The sequence below is a fragment of the Thermobia domestica genome, chromosome 10, assembly GCF_964235325.1.
Source record: "Thermobia domestica chromosome 10, izTheDome1.hap1.1, whole genome shotgun sequence".
In the NCBI taxonomy this organism is placed as follows: domain Eukaryota; kingdom Metazoa; phylum Arthropoda; class Insecta; order Zygentoma; family Lepismatidae; genus Thermobia; species Thermobia domestica.
In genome coordinates this window covers 28102361-28124982 of record NC_137463.1, presented here as the reverse complement: position 1 = coordinate 28124982, position 22622 = coordinate 28102361, and the positions used below count along the sequence as shown (strand labels likewise).

The window sequence follows — 22622 nt, the reverse complement described above, 5'->3', positions numbered from 1 at the left end:
GAAATTAAAATACCGCTAATTTTACAGTAATTATGTGCTATCTTCAAATAGATAAAAGATAATTGAAATATGGAACAAGAGCGCCCTAGACAATATTATTTTGCGTAAGGTACCGTTATCACAAGTCACCTAGTGGCTTTCCGTTTTCAGCTGTTTAAAAACGCGAAAATAAATGCCAATTTTCAAAATGGCTCGAAATCGAAAGCAGATAAATGAGTCGTGATAACGGTTTCTTATGTAAAATAATATTGTCTAGGGCGCTCTTGTTCCACATTTCGATTATATTTTATCTATTTGAAGATATCACATAATTACTGTAAAATTAGAGGTATTTTAATTTCGCCGGGAAGAAGACTCTTAAGTCGTGTCGTTGACAATAAAAAAAGGAAGACTCCGTATCCAACCTAAACATTAGGAAAAATGAAATGAAATATTTCAGTTCAACGTGCCGAAGAATCGGTGGAATGAAAAGTGGGAGGAAATGAGAATACCCCGAGAATACCCACGCATACGATGTTGTCCACCACAAACTTACTTGGTCGGGGATCGAACCATGGACCCCACGCACCAGAGGTAAGCGCTCTACCACTGAGCCACCGAACCTCTCTAATCTAAACATTATACTAATAGTTACAAATACGAAAATGTATAATCTAAAGAACTTCTATTATAGATCATTAATAAGTCTACAACATAAAAATAAGGTAGGTACTCACTTCATATTTGCCAGTGGTTAGTCATAATACGGAACTTGAAACAGTTCTACAAATACAAATAAGCATAACGTACACTCATTAAAATCATTCTCTAAAACTCGTAAACAAAATGTTTCTAAATATTGGTGTACAAATTGTCAATGTTCAAATTTCTAACAAAAAGTTGGTTATTGCTATAATTACAATACCACTCACATACGTCCCTAAATGATGTTAATCATAGATAACTCATAACATAATCACAATGGTTTTGCCGATTTTCTCTAGAACTATTCATAAGAATCTATACTCCCCATATATTTTTTTTTTTCATTTCAGTTAGATCTGTTGATTTGTATATGCCATATTTTTGGACATTTTTGTTTATTTATTTATTTATCTTTGTTTTGGTTTTCGCTAGTTATTGTCGAGGTTTCTGACTTGCAAGGCAGAAATTAAGTCATTTTTACTTTCCATCACATTGACTTCTTCTTTTTTTTTTTTTTAATTCTTTTCAAGGGCTCGCCTACGGAGAGGGTCCACTGAGTTTGGATCCCTCGAAACTTCCTAACTCAACATATCTTTGTACACTTTCTCTATAAAACTATACTTGTTTAACAAGGAAATGATTGATATAGCGTGAAAATTTGATGTTACATTTCATCTGTACTCTATCTCCTATAAGGGGGCCGCGGTGGCTCAGTGGTAGAGCGTTCACCTCTGGTGCTTGGGGTTTTGGGCTCAAACCTTGGTCCCGCCAAGTGAACTTTGTGGTGGACAAACACCGTGTGCGTGGGTTTTCTCGGGGCTCTCCCGTTTCCCCCACTTTCTTCATTCCACCATTTCATTCATCTCTCATCTTCACCGTCTCCTTTAGCCTAAACGGCATAACCGTGGGACGTAAAACTAAAACATTTCATTTCATTTCATTTTTTTTCCTATCTTCTATATAAACAATCTAGTTCTATCATTTTTCTTAAGATATAGGTGGAAGTATTTTACAATTACTTATCGTATTTTCGGGCGCAGAATAATATCAGTTGAGTACTACATTGACCTAGTGGTTTGTAGTATTGGACCCCCAAAGCTTGACCCCTCCCAACAAAAATTCTGCGTGCGCGCCTGATTCTTTTCATAAGTAGAATTGCCTCCCAAACATAGTAATAGAAACTCACTTCCACTGCGTATATTACTTAGTTCAAAGATTGTGCTTACCGAAAATATGCCTTTCATCTCCAAGTTGATTCTGAAAATTAATATCGTTTTAGACGCAAGTAACATATCGATTTCTCATACGAGAGATTACATCCTTAGCGTCGATGTCTGTCAGTTTACGGAATATGCAGATGAACAGGAATTCCTGTGGTGCGTCACAGCAATCGATCTTGAAGGATAGAACACGTCGTATTTGCGTGTAATCCTTCGTGAATTATTGAATGGGAGATAGACTTAAATAATCTATATTACAGGAGTAGGTTGTGGATGGCTTTTAGCACCACGAAAACATCAACCTGTTGCTGCTCTATTTTCTTGAGCTTCTGTCTGTATGTCTTTTATCATGATATCTTGTAAATTAAAATTAAACAGATATACGAGATATGAAAAAAAAAAAAAACTACATAACTCAAAATACTCCTATATATACATTGCAGCAGTGAAATTCCCTGATTTTTTTAAAACCAGAAAATGTGGTCCATCACAGGAAGTACGTAAACCTGTTGGGCTAGGTGATTCAACAGTTTCTAATGGGACATCTAATTGCCTAAATAAAATATAGGTGCGGTAACTTGGTCCATTCTTTTACCATTTAATTTGGTAGGGATATCATAGGCAGGGTGTGATATTGACAAAATTGACAAAAAAAAGAGGGGAGGGAGTGAGAGACAGGATGTGTGTAACGTCTGAAAATTTGGGAGATCCACCTTGTACGTTTAGAATCAAAATTAAGAATTTGGAAGCTTGGGATGTTTAGGGTCATTCTCTAATTAGGGAACTACCATAGCTCGTGTTATCTTGTTAAATGTATAGTTCATAAATGTATTTGGAAGTAGGTGTGCCTCACAGGCACCCAGATTAAGGTATTTCTAGAATCACATGTGGGAGATACGATTTTTGAGCTACTCTTTGTGGTTTAAACCTTCTTGGATGAACTGTTGTGAGGTTGGTTCGAAACCCCTTCTCAAATTTTGAACCAGATTAGAAACCCATTTAAATATTTTCACACATGCCTGGTCTATATAGGCTACTCCTCCCAAAAATATTTAAGCCAGATTTGGGAGATATTCTTGGTTTAAACCACTTTAGATGTAGTCATATGAGGTACTAATTGTTTACCTTAGACCACGCTCTCCTTCCAAAAATTTTGGAAGCAGATTTAGAAAGCATGATTTTGAAAGGAACCCGTTTTCGTATAAATTGTGTCATGATTCAAATTGTAGTGTGTTAGTTGACTCTTAAGATTACCTTGTGTTTTGTCTTGGTTGTCGATTTAAGTTCGATCTATGAGTACATTGATTTATGACCGTAGTTACATACAGCGTGAGTATATTGAAAACTATTTGAAAGACAGAAATTAACGCTTCCGTATTTATGACGTCACGCATTACGTAATGTATATATACATTTTTGTTTTATACTCTTTTTTTTATCTTCGTTACTTTAATAACATATTTGGTCTAGGAATTAATTCGTGCGGATGGACAAGAGATGGCGCAACGAACGGAGCGTCCCACAGTTCCGTGTATCCACACATGTGTTGCAAACCCCTGTCATCGCGTATCGTTCGTAGTATAGGGCAGTGGATTAAAGCGTCAACACACCAGTTTGTAGTTAAGTGAACATGGCGCAATTTGTGCCTGATAAAGTGTTTTTGCGGGGTGTCCTGCTGCATTACTTTAACATGCAGAAAAGTGCGACTGAAAGTCATCGTATTTTGGTGGAAGTGTATGGTGACCATGCTCTAGCTGAGCGAACGTGTCAGAAGTGGTTTGCACGGTTTAGAAGTGGTTATTTCGGCTTGGCAGACCAAGAGCGAACTGGACAGCCAAAAAAATTTCAAGACGAAGAATTGACAGCATTGCTCGAGCAGGATTCGTGTCAAACGCAGGAACAACTTGCAGCAGCATTAGGCGTTGATCAAACAACAGTCTCCAAACGCTTGAAAGCCATGGGAATGATTCAAAAGATGTCACATTGGGTTCCACATGAATTGAAAGAGAGAGACGTTGAAAGACGAAAAACCATTTGCGAATTGCTGCTTCAACGACAGAGCAGAAAGGTGTTTCTGCATCCAATTATTACGGGTGATGAGAAGTGGATCCATTACGAGAACCCTAAACGAAAAAAGGCCTGGGTGAAACCAGGTGAACCAGGTCCATCACAACCAAAACGAGATATTCACTGTGCAAAGGTTATGCTGTGCATATGGTGGGATATGAAAGGTGTGGTGTACTATGAGCTGCTGCAACCGGGTGAAACTATGAATGGAGAACGTTATCGACGACAATTAACCTTTATTTTACCGTTTGTCAGTACACTGCCAGAATAGTAAAACCGTTCTTTCCCGCGTGTCACTGTAGTGACACAGGCGAAAGGTCTACTTTGACCCGCGAACACACCGGTTGAGAACCAACGTTTTTGGTTCCTTTCACTATGGACTATCTCTTCATACAATAAGGCACATCATTTAAAAAAAAATATGTGTGCTCGCGGGTCAAAGTAAACCTTTCGCCTGTGTCAGTACAGTGACACGCGGGAAAGAACGGATTTACTATTTTGGCAGTGTAGTGACAGCCGTAAAATAAAGGTTAATGCGTTTGAAGCAAGCTCTGGCCAGAACACGACCAGAATGGGAGAACAGACATGATAAACTTATTGTTCAACATGATAACGCTCGCCCACATGTCGCAAAACCGGTCAAAACCTATTTAGAAAATGTCGGATGGGAAGTTTTACCCCACCCGCCGTATTCACCAGACGTTGCTCCTTCGGACTACTACTTGTTCGATTGCATGAACAACGATTTGATTGGACAGCGGTTTACTTCTTCAGAGGATATCGAAACATGGGTCTCTGACTGGATCGCTTCCAAGGATGAGGACTTCTTTCGCCACGGAATCCGTACATTGCCTGACAGATGGGCGAAAGTGGTGGCTAGCGATGGACAATATTTTTCTTAAGGTATTTATGTATTTTGTGTTTGTACTACAGCTTCAATGTGTGCGTACCAACCGCACGAATTAATTCCTAGACCAAATACAATATACGTTTCGGAGTGAAATTGAAATAAATCTACTAAAAACAATGAAGAGGGTGATGGCTTGCGTGTATGTCTACTTTTTTCGCCTAGATGTTTATGCAACCCTTAAATCTAGAAATGCTTTGAGGGTTGTATACTAACGTTACGCGAAACATACATTTTATGTATAAACGAGATATGAGTAGCACCGTTAAATTCACCGTTACCAGTGGGAATATTAATCGATTGATTCAGTTACGAACTCTGCCGAGATAATTGCTCCAGAGATGGGGTGGGTCAGTAGTTCGTGGGTCAGCATGACACTGCTACCACCCACCGTGATTCACTTTGATCCACCGACCCACTCTGCTCAGTGCATTGTAGACAGCATCTTCTGAACACTGATGAATTAGTCTACGTTCTACTTTCAAGGTCTCCATTTTACTTCCTTTTTCATTTGTTTCTATTTATTACCTGAGATGAGTATATCTAAGTGAGAAAAGACCTTCAGGCACTTTTGGATATTGAAATTAGTAATTGTAGTAATAACGATAGGACTTACTACTTGATTTTCGAGACAGTCGAATTTTACACTTGGCCTACTTTATCTTGATTTGAGACTTTCAAATTTCAACCTATTTTTCACTGAAAAGTATCTACAATTCAACAAAGAAATAATTATAATGATAATTATGTTGAAATCCGTCGTAATATACACCATGACAAACACTTGACCATTTTACATCGTAAAGGTTAGATCCACCGGTATTGTAACAGAGCCTGAGCGATTAACCGTAGAAATTCAAACTTCGATTAGTAATAATTTTCACAGCTTCGTTTTATTACGATTGTAAACTTTTATGTCAGTGTAGAGGAGGGCGTATAGCATGGGTCAGAGTTGATGACGATGGGTTTAGGTGGGTGGTGGGTTAGTAGATCATGAGTCAAGTTTTCATTGACACACGTCATCTCTGAATTGCTTTGCCTATTGCAGAAAGATAAATAAAACATGTCACACCTTACGACAGGCAACTTTACCTGCCTTTCAATACATTCTTGAGTAATCTTTTCACAAAAGAAGCAGTTACCGTTGAAGTCAAATATTTGAAATTTGTGATCGAGTCGGTTTAGGGAGGGCTTAGAAACGTCACCTCCTCGACGAATATAAGCCGGAGTCAATTTCTCATTATTATAATTTTTCTAACAAGCACTGTGACCAGTAATTTGCCCCGATCGATCCAATGCAGTTAGCTCTAATCGGTCCAGTTTTATCTCAAGAGGATGAAGGCATCGAATACCTTACTTCTATTGTAGAAAGTATTGATGTTGAGTACCATATAAACAAAATTTAAAAAAAAACAGAGCTATATGTTTTTTAATCAATTTTGGTACATTATTTCACATATCAGAAAACGAAGGAATTTTGTGAAGTTACCTTAAAATGTAAAAATTGTGCGTTTTTGTCTCTCAGTTTAGAGAATCACAATTTAGCGTATTTATCGTCTGTATTTCCGTATCTAAGAGATTTAGAAACACCTTATAGTATGTAAGTTATAGCAAAGCAAATTTAATACTCTACAGGAAAAGGTAAAAACGATCTTTTCTCTTAGGACTTGAGGATAAACAGTTATAGCACAGAAACTGACTAATGTTAGCCTGGGCCTCCTAGAGTTAGCACAGGGTCTAGGAGATCGAAAACTTGGATTTTTTAACTAGTGTCTAGGTACCTATAACATACCCAAACAGAAAGTTTTTTTTTAATGACATTTAGCAATGTAAAATCTATTTGTCGACTGGACTAACAATGAAAATCAGAAACTGGAATTTTCTATAAATGCATACAATGTTTACAAATTAACTGATAAAACTTTAAAAATTACGTTTCACATCCTCGTTGATTGAGTGTTTGTTTCATTGTGGATTAAATCAAGTATCACGAATTTCAGGGGTGTACCGACCAAATTTTTCTTAAGAGTCAAGGCCTTTTCAGAGAGGCCGACTTTTACATATCAAAGCGAAACGAAAGTTTTGTTTCAGAATGTGAAAGCATTAATAATCCCTACCTTAGAAAACGAGGTGAATGGGCTTAAAACTCTCTTCTGAAATAGAGACAAAACAAAGTATCTCTTCAAGATCTTGGAGCTACATCGAAACCTATTCTCTAGCTTGGCAGTTCCTCTTTAAAGAGTTTCTAATTTTTTTTAGCTTCATATCGCTGCACTAGTTCAATATTAGGGTACCTTTAATAGGATGTTTCGAGAGGGCGTTCATTCGAGTTTCCTTTTTTACTTTTGTAATTCAGGATATTTAATTGGAAGATGAGTTTCAGAAAAATATTAATCTTGTACAAGTATTTCATTATGTTTAATTGATATTATTTAACATATTTTACAATTGATACGTGTAACCTATCAGAATTAAACAAGTAAGAATATCCAGACTCACATAAACAGGGCTGGATTTAGGGGGTGCAGGTACACCCCACACTCCACTTCGTTGTAAATTTACGCTGTTTAAAATGAGAAGCAGTCAGTGAAAATAGCAATATTTTCATAAGGATTCTCTACAATACAAGTATCCATCATATTCCAAGTGTCAATGATTAAAGAAATTCCTGATCTAAAGCAACAAACTATTATACACTGAAAATCACACCAATACAAAGTGGCCGTGCCTCAGTTGGTAAAGCGTTGGCTTTGCATTCGGAAAGTCGTGGGTTCGATTCCCGAGACCAGACACTGAGCATTTTCAGGGCAATTCCTTATTCACACCACAGATGCTTAAAGGCATTTAAATATTCAACTTTAATTCAACTGTGCTGAGAGTTATTGGTACATCCTTAATCAGAAAATTCTGGATCCAGCCCGATATATATTCAGAGTGTTTGTGTCTGATGAAGAGGACGTTAGGTCCTTGAAACTGTAACACATTGTAAGTATAGTTTTTAATATATTTCATTCTGCTCTGGTCAGAACTGTTTTATTTGTTACTCTACTTATCCAGAGCCATGGAGTTTGTTCATTATGATATATATATGGGGAAACTCAAAAAGTAAAGGGACTTTCGAGAAAAAGATGCTTTTATTCTAATGATAGAAAACTGACCGTTTTTCGGTTGCACATTTAATCAATTTTGCATCGCATCGGTTGCAAACCTTCTTCCCCTGAGCGCTTCCTTCAATGGCCCAAACATGAAAATAGCTTAGAGGTAGGTCTGGACTGTATGGCGGGTACTTCAGCAATTCGAATCCCAACTCGATTGTTCTCAGTCGTTGACGTCGATGTCCTGCCCGATCTTTCCTCGTCACATAAAGAAGTTCTTCTCTGTTTGAAATGCTCTATCCATTCGTATATCTTGCTTCGCGATAAATAACTGTCACCATATTGCGCTTCCATTCGACGAATAATTTTCGCAAACAAAAAGCGAATCACTGCCCTCATTTCCTCCTTGGAAGAGATCGACCATGGAGTTGCCATGTATAATGATCTGCTACACTTCAACGACTAATGCGAGAATGAGAGTGACATGTTGCATAGAAGTGTTGCAGACGACACTAATTCAGCGCTGGATACTAGCAGTGTTACCAAATCCTAGTGACGGAAATTGCAAGTCCCTTTACTTTTTGACTTTCATCATATGTATATAAAAGTGTACCAAGGATATTATCAGGTCATTAGGCGTTTATAATACTGATTTGTAGTCTTTCTTTGTATCTTTCGTAGTATTTGAATACTCTTCCGAGTAAGATTGAATGTGTTTAAGGAAACATAACAAACGAGTTCGTTTTACATTGTAAAAGTATAGTAGATTTTGAAACAATACGAATTCAGTACTGAAACCGGAGGAAATAAATTTATAACTTCAGGTTGTGATCAAAGAATAAGATCAGAGATGGAAATCTGTTTATCGAGCACCGCGAAGAACACACCAGCCCATTTTTAAGGAATTTGGTTTATTAAACCTCTTTTATATATTTACCATATTTGTCCGGGAAACAAAAAAAAATCTAGAATCTCAAGAACTACGTGACGAATCGCCATCAATTTTGGCTACGGTGTAGCAGTCAAAAGGAATGGAATACGTTAATAGAGGTGATTAGGGATGCGCACGAGACAAGATTTGTGGCTGTCTTGACTCGAAAATGTGCCGTAAAAGTGATGTCTCGACTCGAAATATGTATATTTCTCTATTGGAAGAGCCGTGTCTCGACTCGAATTTTGTCAGGAAAATCCTGTCTCGACTCGTCTCGTGCACATCCCTAGAGGTGATCCATTCACCGGAAGTGGTAGAAATCAACAATTCCGTTTATGATCACTGTGCAGCGTAAATGGTAATAGACAGCAAGAAGCGGTTCCCTATTATCGATTAAGCGTCCGAAGGACACATTTAATCTCCATCCTCACGTATGGCAAGATAGCCCCCCCACTTTAGAAAATTGAAACAATGACTAGGTCATTCGTTTGTACTATGTTTGTACCGTTTGTACCGAAAATATTTTCGTTTGTACCATTTTCCTTATAGGGTTACTTGAGAGGTCGACTGGGGGGGCTATCTTGGCGCCAAGATAGCCCCCCCGTATCACAGCACAAAAATTTGGAATACACCATTCGAAAGCAAATCGTTTGTACCATTTGTACCGAAAAAAGTTTTGTTTGTACCCTGATAGTTTTCGAAAAACAGGGGATGACATTTGGGGGGGCTATCTTGGCGCCAAGATAGCCCCCCGTATAACAGCACAAAAATTTGGAATATAGCATTCGAAAGCAAAACGTTTGTACCGTTTGTACCGAAAAAAGTTTTGTTTGTACCCTGATAGTTTTCGAAAAACAGGGGATGACATTTGGGGCGGCTATCTTGGCGCCAAGATAGCCCCCCCCGTATCACAGCACAAAAAATGGAATACACCATTCGAAAGCAAATCGTTTGTACCGTTTGTACCGAAAAAAGTTTTGTTTGTACCCTGATAGTTTTCGAAAAACAGGGGATGACACATGGGGGGGCTATCTTGGCGCCAAGATAGCCCCCCCGTATCACAGCACAAAAATTTGGAATACAGCATTCGAAAGCAAATCGTTTGTACCGAAAGTTTTGTTTGTACCCTGATAGTTTTCGAAAAACAGGGGATGACGTTTGGGGGGGCTATCTTGGCGCCAAGATAGCCCCCCAGTATCACAGCACAAAAATTTCAAATACACCATTCGAAAGCAAATCGTTTGTACCGAAAAAAGTTTTATTTGTACCCTGATAGTTTTCGAGAAACAGGGAATGACATTTGGGGGGCTATCTTGGCGCCAAGATAACCCCCCGTATCACAGCACAAAAAATTGGAATACGTCATTCGAAACAAATCGTTTGTACCGTTTATACCGAAAAAAGTTTTGTTTGTACACTGACAGTTTTCGAGAAACGGGATGAAATTTGGTGGCTATTTTGTACGCAAGATAGGCTCCCTAATGTGTACTTTTCCAAGTCCATTAATTAGTATTATATGTTTATCCATGTGAATTGATGTGTATTTAGAATTCTGGTTGTGCATATCAAAATAAAAAATGAATTTTTCAGTAATAACTCAACGTTAGAATTGAATCGGCGAGTGGGAAAACATTGTGATTCCAAAATAAACCATTTTGAAGTAAAGGCAAAAATAACACTAAAGATGTAAAACTACAAGTTGTAATGAAGAGGAGTGCAATTTGCAAGACCTTGTACGTTATAACAGAATGCTATAATGTCGACTGTACATTTGTGGCATTAACAAAAGAAAGTTATTTTTTTTCAAATATCTCAAAATGCGTTTTGTGGACTAGTAGGGGTTTTCCACTCACCGATTCAATTAAATTCTCTCTATTTCTGCCCTTTTCCTTAAGTAAATACGTGTTATTCAGCAATGGCCTATTTGCTTTCGTCTATTGTCTATGAAAGCGGCAAACTTCTCGAGCCGTTAATGTGACAGATATAAACAGCTAATTTTTTCAGTTGATGTAAGACTGAAACGTGGAAAGACGCAGTTTAGGTGAGCAAACATTTCATATTTTAGTTTTCTTTGTTTAATATTATTTCTGTAAATCCAGTTTCTTTCTGAATTTGTACACACTTTGTTATTCTTTTTACGGTATTTATTTACGGAAAAGGGCACAAATAGAGAAAATTTAATTGAATCGTTGAGCGGAAAAACGCTACTAGTCCACAAAACGCATTTTGAGATATTTGAAGAAAAAACTTTTGTTTGTTAATGCCATAAATGTACAGTCGACATTATAGCATTCTGCTGTAACGTGCGCGGCTTCCAAATTGTACTGCTCTTCATTACAACTTGTAGTTCTACATCTTTAGTGTTATTTTCGCCTTTAACTCAAAATGGCTTATTTTGAACTCACATTGTTTTCCCACTCGCCGATTTAATTTTTACATTGTGTTATTCCCAACAAGTCCTTTTTTTACTTGGATATGTACAACAAGAGTTCTAAATACACATAAATTCACATGAATAGACACATAATACTTATTAATGGGCACGGAAAAAGTACATATTAGAAGGCCTATCTTGCTTACAAGATAGACTCCCAAATGCCATCCACTCTTTCTTGAAAATTATCAGGGTACAAACAAAACATTTTTCGGTACAAACGATTTGCTTTCGAATGGTGTATTCCAGTTTTTGTGCTGTGATAGGGAGGGGGGGGGCATCTTGGCCCGAAGATAGGCACCCCAAATGTTTATCCCCTGTTTCTCGAAAACTATGTGGGTACAAACAAAACTTACTTTCGGTACAAACGGTACAAACGATTTGCTTTCGAATGATGCATTCCAATTTTTTGTGCTGTGATACGGGGGGGCTATCTTGGCGCCAAGATAGCCCCCCGCCCAAAATATCATCCCCTGTTTCTCGAAAACTATCAGGGTACAAATAAAACTTTTTTCGGTACAAACGGTACAAACGATTTTCTTTCGAATGGTGTATTCCAATTTTTTGTGCTGTGATACGGAGGGGCTATCTTGGCGCCAAGATAGCCCCCCGCTCAAAATATCATCCCCTGTTTCTCGAAAACTATCAGGGTACAAACAAAACTTTTTTCGGTACAAACGGTACAAACGATTTGCTTTCGAATGGTGTATTCCAATTTTTTGTGCTGTGATACGGAGGGGCTATCTTGGCGCCAAGATAGCCCCCCGCTCAAAATATCATCCCCTGTTTCTCGAAAACTATCAGGGTACAAACAAAACTTTTTTCGGTACAAACGGTACAAACGATTTGCTTTCGAATGGTGTATTCCAATTTTTTGTGCTGTGATACGGAGGGGCTATCTTGGCGCCAAGATAGCCCCCCCAAATGTCATCCCCTGTTTTTCGAAAACTATCAGGGTACAAACAAAACTTTTTTCGGTACAAACGGTACAAACGATTTGCTTTCGAATGGTGTATTCCAATTTTTTGTGCTGTGATACGGAGGGGCTATCTTGGCGCCAAGATAGCCCCCCGCTCAAAATATCATCCCCTGTTTCTCGAAAACTATCAGGGTACAAACAAAACTTTTTTCGGTACAAACGGTACAAACGATTTGCTTTCGAATGGTGTATTCCAATTTTTTGTGCTGTGATACGGAGGGGCTATCTTGGCGCCAAGATAGCCCCCCGCTCAAAATATCATCCCCTGTTTCTCGAAAACTATCAGGGTACAAACAAAACTTTTTTCGGTACAAACGGTACAAACGATTTGCTTTCGAATGGTGTATTCCAATTTTTTGTGCTGTGATACGGAGGGGCTATCTTGGCGCCAAGATAGCCCCCCGCTCAAAATATCATCCCCTGTTTCTCGAAAACTATCAGGGTACAAACAAAACTTTTTTCGGTACAAACGGTACAAACGATTTGCTTTCGAATGGTGTATTCCAATTTTTTGTGCTGTGATACGGAGGGGCTATCTTGGCGCCAAGATAGCCCCCCGCTCAAAATATCATCCCCTGTTTCTCGAAAACTATCAGGGTACAAACAAAACTTTTTTCGGTACAAACGGTACAAACGATTTGCTTTCGAATGGTGTATTCCAATTTTTTGTGCTGTGATACGGAGGGGCTATCTTGGCGCCAAGATAGCCCCCCGCTCAAAATATCATCCCCTGTTTCTCGAAAACTATCAGGGTACAAACAAAACTTTTTTCGGTACAAACGGTACAAACGATTTGCTTTCGAATGGTGTATTCCAATTTTTTGTGCTGTGATACGGGGGGGCTATCTTGGCGCCAAGATAGCCCCCCCAGTTGACCTCTCAAGTAACCCTATAAGGAAAATGGTACAAACGAAAATATTTTCGGTACAAACGGTACAAACGTAGTACAAACGAATGATCTAGTCATTGTTTCAATTTTCTAAAGTGGGGGGGCTATCTTGCCATACGTTCCATCCTCAACTATTTTCTAAAATTGGAAATAATAGAAATCCACTAGAACTTCCGGTTTTAATATTGATTTACATAGATAGAAAACGATAAGAGATGGCGAGAATTGATGTAGGATTCTAATAATAGGTATCCATTTACTCACACCGTAAGTGGAAATCAACAACTTCCGGTTTTAACGATCGCTACAGAGTAAAAACGGTAATACACCGTGAAAAGCGGTTTCCTGTAATCAATTAAGTGTCCCAAAAATATATTTTAGCTTCATCCTTAACTCTCTACTAAAACCAGTTCTGGAAAAAATTAACCATTTCCTCCATTTTTTACGTTGATAGAGCAAAAACGGTAATAGAAGCGAAAACAGTTCTCCTGTAATCGATTAAGCGTTCCAATACATTTCATCTCCATCCTTAACTCTTTAGTAAAACCGGAAGTGATAGAAATCCATACAATTTCCGGTTTCAATGTTGGTAGAACAAAAACAATAGATAATGAAAGAGTTTTTTTTAAAAATCGATTTATCGTACTAAGAATCTCTGTTAACCCTCTATTGAAACCAGAAATGGGAAAAATCAATCAGGTTCGATAAGCGGTTTCTCACAATAAATTAAACGTCCCAAGTATATATTCCATTTTTACTGTAATAATATTTCTACTGAAATCGGAAATAGTAGAAATCTACCACATTTGATTTTAGTATAAATTAAGAAAATATCATAGCATACTCCTTAACATGTGTATACGTGACGTTGATGTTTGTTTTAATGTAAACCTGCGTGCAAACTTTGGTCAAAATCCACAAAATGGTGCAAATATCAGGAGTGTGTTGTATTTTTCGGGGATAATGGGATTAACTAGTAGGGATAAACATTGTTAGAAAACGAAACTTTGAGAAACATTCTCGGAGCAAAATCAGACAAAGAAAGAGAAGAACGAATAAGATTACACAATATGAAACTCCTCAATGTATTTATCAACGAATATGATATATTGTGAATTATTAGTTTGAGGCGTCTAGGATTGTTTATTTCTGCAGAATATATGTGCCGGATGCAAAGAAAAAACTCAAATCTTTCAGTTTTACATCTCGCTGTTGTTCCGTGTAGGCTAAATCAGACGATGATGAGAAATGAATGAAATAGTGGAATGAGGAAAAGGGAGAATCCCGAGAAAATCCACGCGCACGGTGTTTGTCCACCACAAAGCTCACTTGGCACGAGCTGGTATCGAACCAAGGACCCCATGCATCAGAGGTAAACGTTCTACCCCTGAGCCACCGCGGCCCCCAGATGCAATGGTTGGAATACTGATAAGTAAAATGCTGTAGGATGGACGTTATGGGAACGGGAGGATAATAGAAGATAAGATGTGAGACAAATATATTATATCAAGTCTGAAAGGATTGGAGTAGTGCTGTATATGATCCAATGGCGGAATTTTATTTTTGTGGCGATGAACATACGGTTTCCTAAATAATAAGAGTTAATGAAAGTAGTTAAATTCAGGAATTAAAAAAAAAATACAGTGCTTTTCATTTAAGCTATGCATATTTTAAAACAAAACTTGGAGATTCTTGGAGATTCCAGTAATTGCATATCAGTTTTGAACGGCTGAAAGTTGGTAGAACTTTCAGGAACGAATTTTGGTCTACCCAAGTCATGCAGAGGTTTGAGATTTCTTTTTTTTTTCTTTCACCGTTTAACAAGGGCATACACTATGCATCTCCTATGGCAAAAGTAGTAGACAAAAGGCGAGCGAGCTCTTGAATAAATGAAGTGCAACACAGAAGTTTTATAGAGACTCGTCCGCCAACGTATAAACGAGCTTGAGGTCACAAGAATTCACCTGAGAAATAATAGACCCTCCTTTGCTTTATGTGGTTTCACTTCTAACTGCAGCGGAAGAAAAAAAAAATGGTGATCCTATGTTACTTTAATGGTACACAAATACACCTGAAGCTCTTGGCTGTCCCGTAAAAACAAAATCTTCTAGGACCTCGCTTTCTCACTTTTCCTTTTTTCATTTGAATTTGTGTTCGGTGGCGAAGGAAAAAGTGGGGAAAGTATGTCTATCTCCTTTAAGAGAGCTCATCGTATCTTTCATCGAATTTCGTCGAAAAATTTCAATTTTGGCACATAATTGAAGCGCATTCTTGTTTTTAATGTTTTAACGCTATTCTATAAATAGTTATAAACTGAGGTGCACATTTTCTTTCTTTTTAAAACTCAATATAAGTTAGATCGTCACGCCATTTTGTAAGATTTTAATCCCACATTCTCCGCTGGATCCTCAGTGGCGTTAGCAACAGTAAAAGTCAATGGGATTAAATCAAGTAGGGTCTCAGCCTCATGAATTTGCCTACCAGAGATACAGTGAGTCGTGAGACAGGTGCATCAGTTTGTCGTGGATCAGCCTAAAGTGATCCATCGCCAATAATGTTCCATATATTGAGTGATTAACCATAGAGCAATGACGTTCAACGTTTAGTTTCACGACGAAAAACTTAATGTCATAATACATTAGAGTTCCTCTAATAACTCAAATCTATGATACCATAAATGGGTACGTCCTAACCTGGTACATCGTGGATCATGAGACAGAATGAATGACTGTGGATCAGCAGGTCGTGGATTAAGTTTTTATTGCGCCACACTATTTCTGGCGTCTACTAATAATATTTTTATGTCTTAAAATATTTCTGAAGAGGTTTCGACTGGTCAGTATCTTTGCAGTACTTCACTGTTGCTACACGTGACAGAATATATGATATGATATATTCGAACGAAATGAAATGAAATAGTGTGAAATAGTGTTTGAGTAGGAAATGTAATTTGTGTATGAGGTATGTAATAGTTCTACTTGAGAAGATATTTTTTGGTTATAAGCAAGTGAAATGAAGATGTAAAGTAGAAATCTAAGGCAACAACAATTTTGACAGAATTGACTTGACCCAGGGTAGAGTGGATGACGAAGTGTGCTTTCAGTGACGATTAACCTTCGGTTAGTTTCGATCCAAGACTTACGTTCTGTTAAGCCACTGCTTGCTAACTCATCCATAACCCCACACAAACTTATTACCTGTTTATTTCAACGTCAACATCGAGGCCAACGTCAACATCTTAGTAGTAGAGCTCGCACCTCAGGCGTAAGGTATTTCTAGTTCGATCTTTGGCCATGTGAGTTTGTAATGTATAACATTGTGTTTGGGATTTTCTCTTGGTTCTTCCATTTCCTCACATGTTCTTATTTCATAATCATTCACCTTCATTCATCGTTCGCCTCCTTTAGCCTACAGGGCATAACCGTGGGCTGTTCAAATTTTCATCACATTTATTTTTTAAGGGATTTGATTTACCTAAACTCCTTTATATATTGCAATATTCTGGTCGATAGAGTCTAAATAATGTATGCGGAGTTTTAACCCTTCGCTTTTTATTATAAAAATAAATGTTTTATAAAATTTTTACAAAGTCTTTGTAAAATCTGTCTCTATAAAGTTTCCAGTTACAATAAGCTTGATATTCCTCACCACACAGACGTAGCTTCAGAATAAAGGATAATTGATTTTAGCCCATAGCTGTCTTAGATGGCGATCGGTTAAACTCCGTAGCTTATAGCAGCCACGGGAGTTGGTATTAGGATATCTCCTTCGCCCATAGCAGCCTCAGAAGATGGTCTTAAAAGATTAAACTCCATATGACAGATCATGAAGATAACAAGGAAAAGAAGAAACAGCATGCTTGGCCATCTGATTCGGTACTCCGATTGGATCACCGTGCTGATAGAAGGAAAACCAGGAAGAGGAAAACCAAGGATAGAATATCTAGACGCAGTTATGAAGAAGAGGCCTTATCAAAGTATAAAACAGCTCTCCCAAGCGAGAGAAAAGTTTTCAAATTTCCATGCTGCCCACCAACGTATGGTTGAGGAGAACAAGAAGAACAAGAAACTCATACCAGCCCCAGAAGTAGGTATTATAGGAAATCTCCGTAGGCCATAGCAGCCTCAGGAGAAGCTTTTTGCTAGGTGAGAGATCAGCAATGAACTGATAGTTTTCTCGTCTTGTCGTCTTCTTTTATATACCGGTACATCTTCTTGGAGGGAGAACCCATTGATGGGGAAGTCGGCCTTCTTCGTAGTTTTCCGAATCCGCTTCGTTTCTTCCTTGAAGTGTAGTCTCCTTCCATCGTCTGCTATCGTTTGTTTATGATAGTAAAAACGCATGCTCCTAGTGGCTTGAAATGCATGTAGATATGTGGATTCTTCCAATACTTACCCTGTCTATCCGTAACTTTGTCCGCCCGAGAGAAAGAAATTCTTAAGAAATACAAGTGTATATCACCATCAGTTTTGGTCAGAATGTAGGTCAGAATTTAAAAATCGTGTTCGTTTATGTAGGTGATCCATTCACCGGAAGTGGTAGAAATCAACCATTTCTGGATTACGGGTTGATCAACATAGAGTTAAAAAGTTAATAGATAACGAGAAATGGTTTCCAGTAATTCATTAACCGTCCCAGGAAAAAATTTCATCTCCGCCTTAACCTGCTATTAAAACCAGAAAAGACAGAAATCCACTTCAACTTCCGGTTTCGATATTAATCTCATAGGACGAAAACGATAAGAAGTAGCGAAAGTTAATTTAGCGTTCTAATAATAGATACCATCTCTCTTAACCCTCTATTTAAATTAAAATTAGCAAAACTCAACCATTTCCGGTTTTAACCTTAATCTCTATAAAATATAAATGGTAGCAGATAGCAAGAAGCAGTTTTCTGCAACCAGTCAAACATCTCAAGAATATATTCCACCTCCTTTCTAATCTTTCTACAAAATCCAAAATTGGTAGAAAGTACTGTCACTTCCGGTTTAAACGTTAATTGAGAAAATATCACGGCATATAAACCATCCGGTACACCTTCACGCGGTATACATATGATACTGCTGCTTATTTCGACATCAACACCGAATTGTTCTGTGCCCTTCATATTGCACATATTCGAAGCAGTGGCGTCAATTAAACGAGGGCTTCGATAGCGGAGGCAATTATCCTTCTTCCGTCCGTCACTCTTGCCGATTCTCCAGATGCTCGCTCTGGGATGAAAAGTGTGCTCTTACATTGTACATTTTCAGGTAGAAATGTTTCGTCACATTAGAAATGTTTGGTAAAGGCCTTGGCAAATAGCTCTGGAAGTTTGTTAATAACTAAATAGTGAATACTTGTATGTTAGAAATGATAAGTGTTTTATTATTTACTTGTAGGCAAAGCGTGTGGTGTTATACTTAGCGAGAGCAAGGCCAGAACGTCTGCTGGATGAAATGATGACAGAACTGCAGACAGTGGAGACCCTGAATTGTCTAATTGAAAGAACGGAAACGCCTCCTTTCTACAGGCTCACCAGTATGAGGAAGGCTTCTAGTCATTCAGATGGCCCTGGTGGAGTGGCACAGACTGACCCAGCCAATCGGAGTGATCTTGGAGTAGAGAAAGGGACCATTCATACCAAAAGACATAGTGGGGAAGATCCTGTAAAGACTGGGTAAGTACCTTAACCAATGACTAGAATTTCACGTTGGTGCTCTGATATTAATAAATTGTTAATTTGTTTTGACGTTCCTGAGTTGAGTGTGCAATACTTTTATGTTATTTATTTTTGTGATACAAGGTGAGTCATAAGTCGTGCTATAGTCTGGTACACAGCGTACATGGATTTATTACAGTACAATTCAACCAGGTTAACATTCAAAGTATGACCTCGTATGTTGGACGACTGCAGCCACCTTCCTGTCAGTTCCTCTATTCCACGTCGATACCTTATCTTGCCTTCAGAAGCAAAGAAGTCAGTCATTGCTGTATCTACCTCCTTCTGGTTGATGAAACACCGTGATTTCAGCAAGTGCGCGATAAACCGAAATAGGTAGTAATCGAAAGGAATAAGATCAGAACTATATGCAGGGCGTGGGATCAATTTGATGCCATCAAGTTCCTGAACTTTTTTGTTATGTTTTCGAACATGTGTGGTTTTGCGTTAACCTGTTGCAGTAGGGCGTGTTTTCGATTCACCAATGCAGGATATGTTTGGGGTAATGCATCAGACATCCGCTACAACTGCTCGGAAAAAAGTCGGCATTGATGGTTCGACCATTAGGAACGAACTCGAAGAGAATTACCCGCTCGTAGTTCCACTTCACACAGCATGACTTGGTGTTCGAAACGGCCTTATTTGACAACGGGTTCTGGAATTTGGTCGTTGTTCAACCATTGCTTTTGCACATTTGAATGTCGTAAAGACACCTATCCAATCTGACAAACCGTTTCAAGAAACTGACAACACACGGATTTTGCAGCAGTTGTCGACACACATCTACTCTCCTGTAGGCCTGAGCTGAGGTCAAGTCATGTAGCACAATGTGATGGTTTTCCCGAGTTCGTGAAGTTCACCCACTATAGTGGACTGGGATATATAACGAGCTCGTTTGACAGTCGACGTGCGCTGGTGGATAAATTTTCCTCAGTGACGTGTCGATGACCTCAGAATTTGTTACTTTAGTACGGGTGGACCTTGGATGATCGTCGACATCTTAACAACCTGCAGGAAATTTCAGGAACCAACGAGTTACTATAGTGTTGTTCACTGCACCTTCCTCTTTCCCATGAGAAACGTTTGCTGTCGCAGCGTAATGCGCGAGTTCGAACTCGTAAAGTAACAGTTTATGTATCAGACACTGTTGAGTGCTCGTCGTCACTGCCAATAGAAGCTAACTGAAGATACAAGAGTGGCGGCGTCTGTGTTAAATAGTCCTCTTGCCACACTACCTCGTTGGCTAGTTTGACCCTGTACTTACGATCGATCACGGCGTGTACACAATGCTACACGCACACTATTTGGGTTGTGGAAATATTGCAAACTTATGACCCCTCTTTGTATAATTCAGTTTATTTTTCCATGTAATTTTAATCGGAAGATAAAACATATGTATTTGGTTCCCCTATTATCAAGTGGATCATATTGTACTTTTTCTGTTCATGACCCTGAAATCCACTTCTTGTAGCACGCCCGTAGTCAACCTAAAGCATGTAAGTAGATAGCTAGAAAACTTGTGAGACTAAGAAGAAGGAACTATAAGTATCCCCTTAAGCTCCATGTGAGTGTGGGCTTGTTGACTGAATGTATACTGAATAAGGGTACTACTCTAATAGTCAAGCTGCTGAATATATCGTAAAAGAAACATACAAACCATATCCAAATTACAATCGCAGTCCTTTTAGCCCTCTTCCAAATAGCATTCCTTTTAACATTCTTCGAAATAGCACTCCTCCAAATAGCATTTCCTTTTATCACTTTTGCAATTGTATTTTCTTTTATAAATAAATACGAAGAAATTAACCAGTTTGAATATGTTTTTTGGTAACGGACATAGAACTACTTTTTTTAAATTTGTGTGTGCGTGTGTGTGTGTTTGTATATTAAAGAAAACTCTGTTGAAATCGGTCTAGTAAAAGAGAGAGTCTATTGGTGGAAAGACAATTTCGGTTTCGACTGTACATATCATAATAGCCTGACCACGCCAGTGTGAAACAGTTGCGTATTCAAATCTGTTCGAAATTTTTTATGTTTACCTACGTATACACTCACTGGCAAAGAAGTGAAGCACCCAGATGGAATGGAGGGAATGAAGTGAAACTCCACGGGCTGCAAGGCCATACAACTTTATTGTAATGATTTAAATGTTAGATCAATCAGATAATAGGTTTGGTTGTACGAGCGTAATACGTGTTGCATATAAGTAAGGTGTAGCACCTCCTCAGGTACGGATACATACATTGATGTGGCTTGAAAGTGAATCGTAGAGTGGTCGTATCGTTGGCTGAGGCAAGTCAGTCCATAACTGCTATAATTGTGGCCCTAAATATTGCAGATTGGTAGTGGCACGGAGTCGGCGTCCGAGCTGGTCCCAAACGTGTTCAATTGCGGAGAGAACGTGTGACCTTGCTGGCAGAAAGAACCTTAACATGACGTAGACAGTTTATAGACACATGTGTCATGTGTAGCCGAGAGTTGTGTTGCTGAAAGATTGTACCAGCGTGCTCTCACAGGAGAGGTGATACATGCAGACACATAATCTTACCCACGTATCGCTGTGTAATGCTTCACACACAGTGCAACAATCCTCTCGTGTTGTGGTTTGTCATATTGACCGAAACCTTCACGTCGTGTGCTGGTACCTTCACGTATTCACTGGTCCCACCATCGGGCCACAGTGACATAGGAATGGTCCACATGTCTGGCAATCGCACGACACACCCAGCCTACCTCGTGCAACCCCACGATGTGGTCCCTTTCGAATGCCGTCAAATGCGGTGACGAGCATTTGTGTGTGTTTCTTGATCTTCCTGCACTGTGCTGACTCTCACTTTCACGCTTTAGAACTGAATGACATGACCAAGGCTGAATTCTTTATTGCTGGCAGTAATGCTCTCTAGTGGCCATTCTCGATGTCCCCGATCTTCGAAACTGTAATCTTTTGCACAACCTCATAGCACTAGACATCTACCAAATTGCAGTTGAATTGGACGATTCCTCGTTGGTTCTGCAGTGTTTTCAGTTCTTCAGTTTTATGAACAAGTACACATTGTTTATAAAACTCGATATTTATAGCTTACAAAAATACTTTGTGTTTATTTGACTTTTCCTTCTAGGAAACATCCACAGTATTTGTACACAAATTTGCATGTTTTGAATAATATTGATCTAGATTAAAATGTAATTTCAAACTTAGCTATATATATATATATATATATATATATATATATATATATATATATATATATATATATATATATATATATGTGTGTGTGTGTGTGTGTGTGGGTGGGTGGGTGGGTGCTTGTAATAGTTACTAATTTCTTTGAAAAAGAACTTGTTGATTTACAGAATCAAAATATCTCATGACTCAAAAATTAAGTAAAACAAACAGAAATTACTAATAACAAGTGGATGTCACGATTCAATTCCATTCTATTTTATAATTGGAGTGTATTAGTCCCCGAAGAATAGTATCTGTTATGTATATCCAGTCCAAAATAAATATTATGAATTGATAGAATAAATTCTATATTTGACTTTAACATCATCATAGGTTCTTTGTGTAACAAAACACACACACACATAACGTAGGTAATTGGTGTGGCATGATGAACCATTGTGTGCTTTTCTGCCTCCACATCTTGTTTGTTGATAGATTGAGGGCTAACTTCATTGAGGAAAAAAAAAAAAAAAACGTTTCCGTCATAAAA

At 38.3% G+C, this 22622-nt stretch overlaps 1 protein-coding gene across 1 annotated transcript in view; it reads left to right on the top strand.

The window, feature by feature from the left end:
- The window catches only part of fry (microtubule binding protein furry), a 1411512-nt gene that overhangs the window by 1081948 nt on the left and 306942 nt on the right, over nt 1–22622 (top strand). Inside the window, exon 30 of the mRNA XM_081727912.1 lies at nt 18587–18864. Coding sequence (XP_081584038.1) covers nt 18587–18864 — 278 coding nt within the window. The remainder of the gene's footprint in view (nt 1–18586; nt 18865–22622) is intronic.